At 52.6% G+C, this 1071-nt stretch overlaps 1 protein-coding gene across 1 annotated transcript in view; it reads right to left on the bottom strand.

Moving 5' to 3' along the window:
- The window catches only part of LOC109924630 (wingless-type MMTV integration site family, member 1), a gene marked incomplete at its 3' end in the record, with an annotated part of 5635 nt that extends 4637 nt beyond the window's left edge, over positions 1–998 (bottom strand). The window contains exons 1-2 of the mRNA XM_020524629.2: positions 907–998; positions 390–643 (exon numbers count right to left, since the gene is read on the bottom strand). Coding sequence (XP_020380218.2) covers positions 390–643; positions 907–998 — 346 coding nt within the window. The remainder of the gene's footprint in view (positions 1–389; positions 644–906) is intronic.
- Between the last annotated feature and the right edge of the window lie 73 nt (positions 999–1071).

The following is a 1071-nucleotide window of genomic DNA, read 5'->3' as shown; positions in this document are numbered from 1 at the left end:
TCCAGCCGGCCTGGTAACCTGGCGAGCTGCCGCCTGTTGGATGCTGCCACAGTCCAAGATACCTTTGTCTGGGCAGGGTGTTCTGCAGGGGGATAGGTTCACTTGGCTGGGAATAGGGCCGGTACACGGTGTTCCATGGCCTTCCAGTCTAATCCCCCTTGGGTCGGCTGATTTCAAGTCAGAACTGACCAAGACTAAACAGGGAATCTCATGAGGCTTTTTGTTTTGTTTTGTCAGCCCATGGACCCAATCTCATGGGTCAACGGACCTATTTCAGCATCTGGACCTGGATTGGGCTACGCTTAGCCTCATGAGCTGGGAGACAGATGCATCGGTTTGAAACTGGCCTAGAGGGTAGTGTCACGGCTCCCTGACCTGGCTGAACCTACCTCGGTTGACGATTTTGCCGAAGATGTTGGAGCTCTGGCTTGTTGGACAGTTCCAGCGTCGGCTGCGGAATTGCCACTTGCACTCCCTGATCGCGGTCTGCACTCCCCCGGTGATGCTGTGCAGAATGCCCGGGTTCTGGCGAATCAGTTTCCGTTGCTTTCGGCTTAGCAGCTGCAGACTCGGGTCCAAAACCAGCTGGACGTATTTGGAGTCGGTGAGTAAGTTGGAGGAGGAAGCAATGTTTACAATGCCCCTGAAACACACACACACAAACAAACAAACAAACAAAATAGCAAAACGTGTACTTTGGAGAATGAATGCAACTTCCCAACCGCGCACATAGACCTACTGGTCAGATGGCATTGATAGAACTGCTCTCACACCTGTCCGGGGAACCCTGCTGCTGTTGCTGGGCTATTTTATTTGTTAAAGACACTTATTCGGGCTTATGTTTGAGGGTAGGGGTGGCTTGGGGGTGGGGGGGGGCGTGGGGGGGGAAGTTGTATTGAAACTTACCACCATCTCCCACTGTTAGTTACCGCCAGCGTGTTGGACAGGGAGCTGAACGCCAGAAACCACAGAGTCTTCAGTCCCAGAACTAATGTCATGCTGCTGTTCGGTCAGGAACGATCATTCACAACAAAACAAGAAGGAGTGTTTTTGTGGGGCAGAGTTTGTCGC

Source organism: Rhincodon typus, unplaced genomic scaffold, assembly GCF_021869965.1.
Source record: "Rhincodon typus isolate 14 unplaced genomic scaffold, sRhiTyp1.1 hic_rhity00000438, whole genome shotgun sequence".
In the NCBI taxonomy this organism is placed as follows: domain Eukaryota; kingdom Metazoa; phylum Chordata; class Chondrichthyes; order Orectolobiformes; family Rhincodontidae; genus Rhincodon; species Rhincodon typus.
Note: the sequence above shows the minus strand (reverse complement) of the source record. Positions and strands in the feature narration are given on the sequence as shown.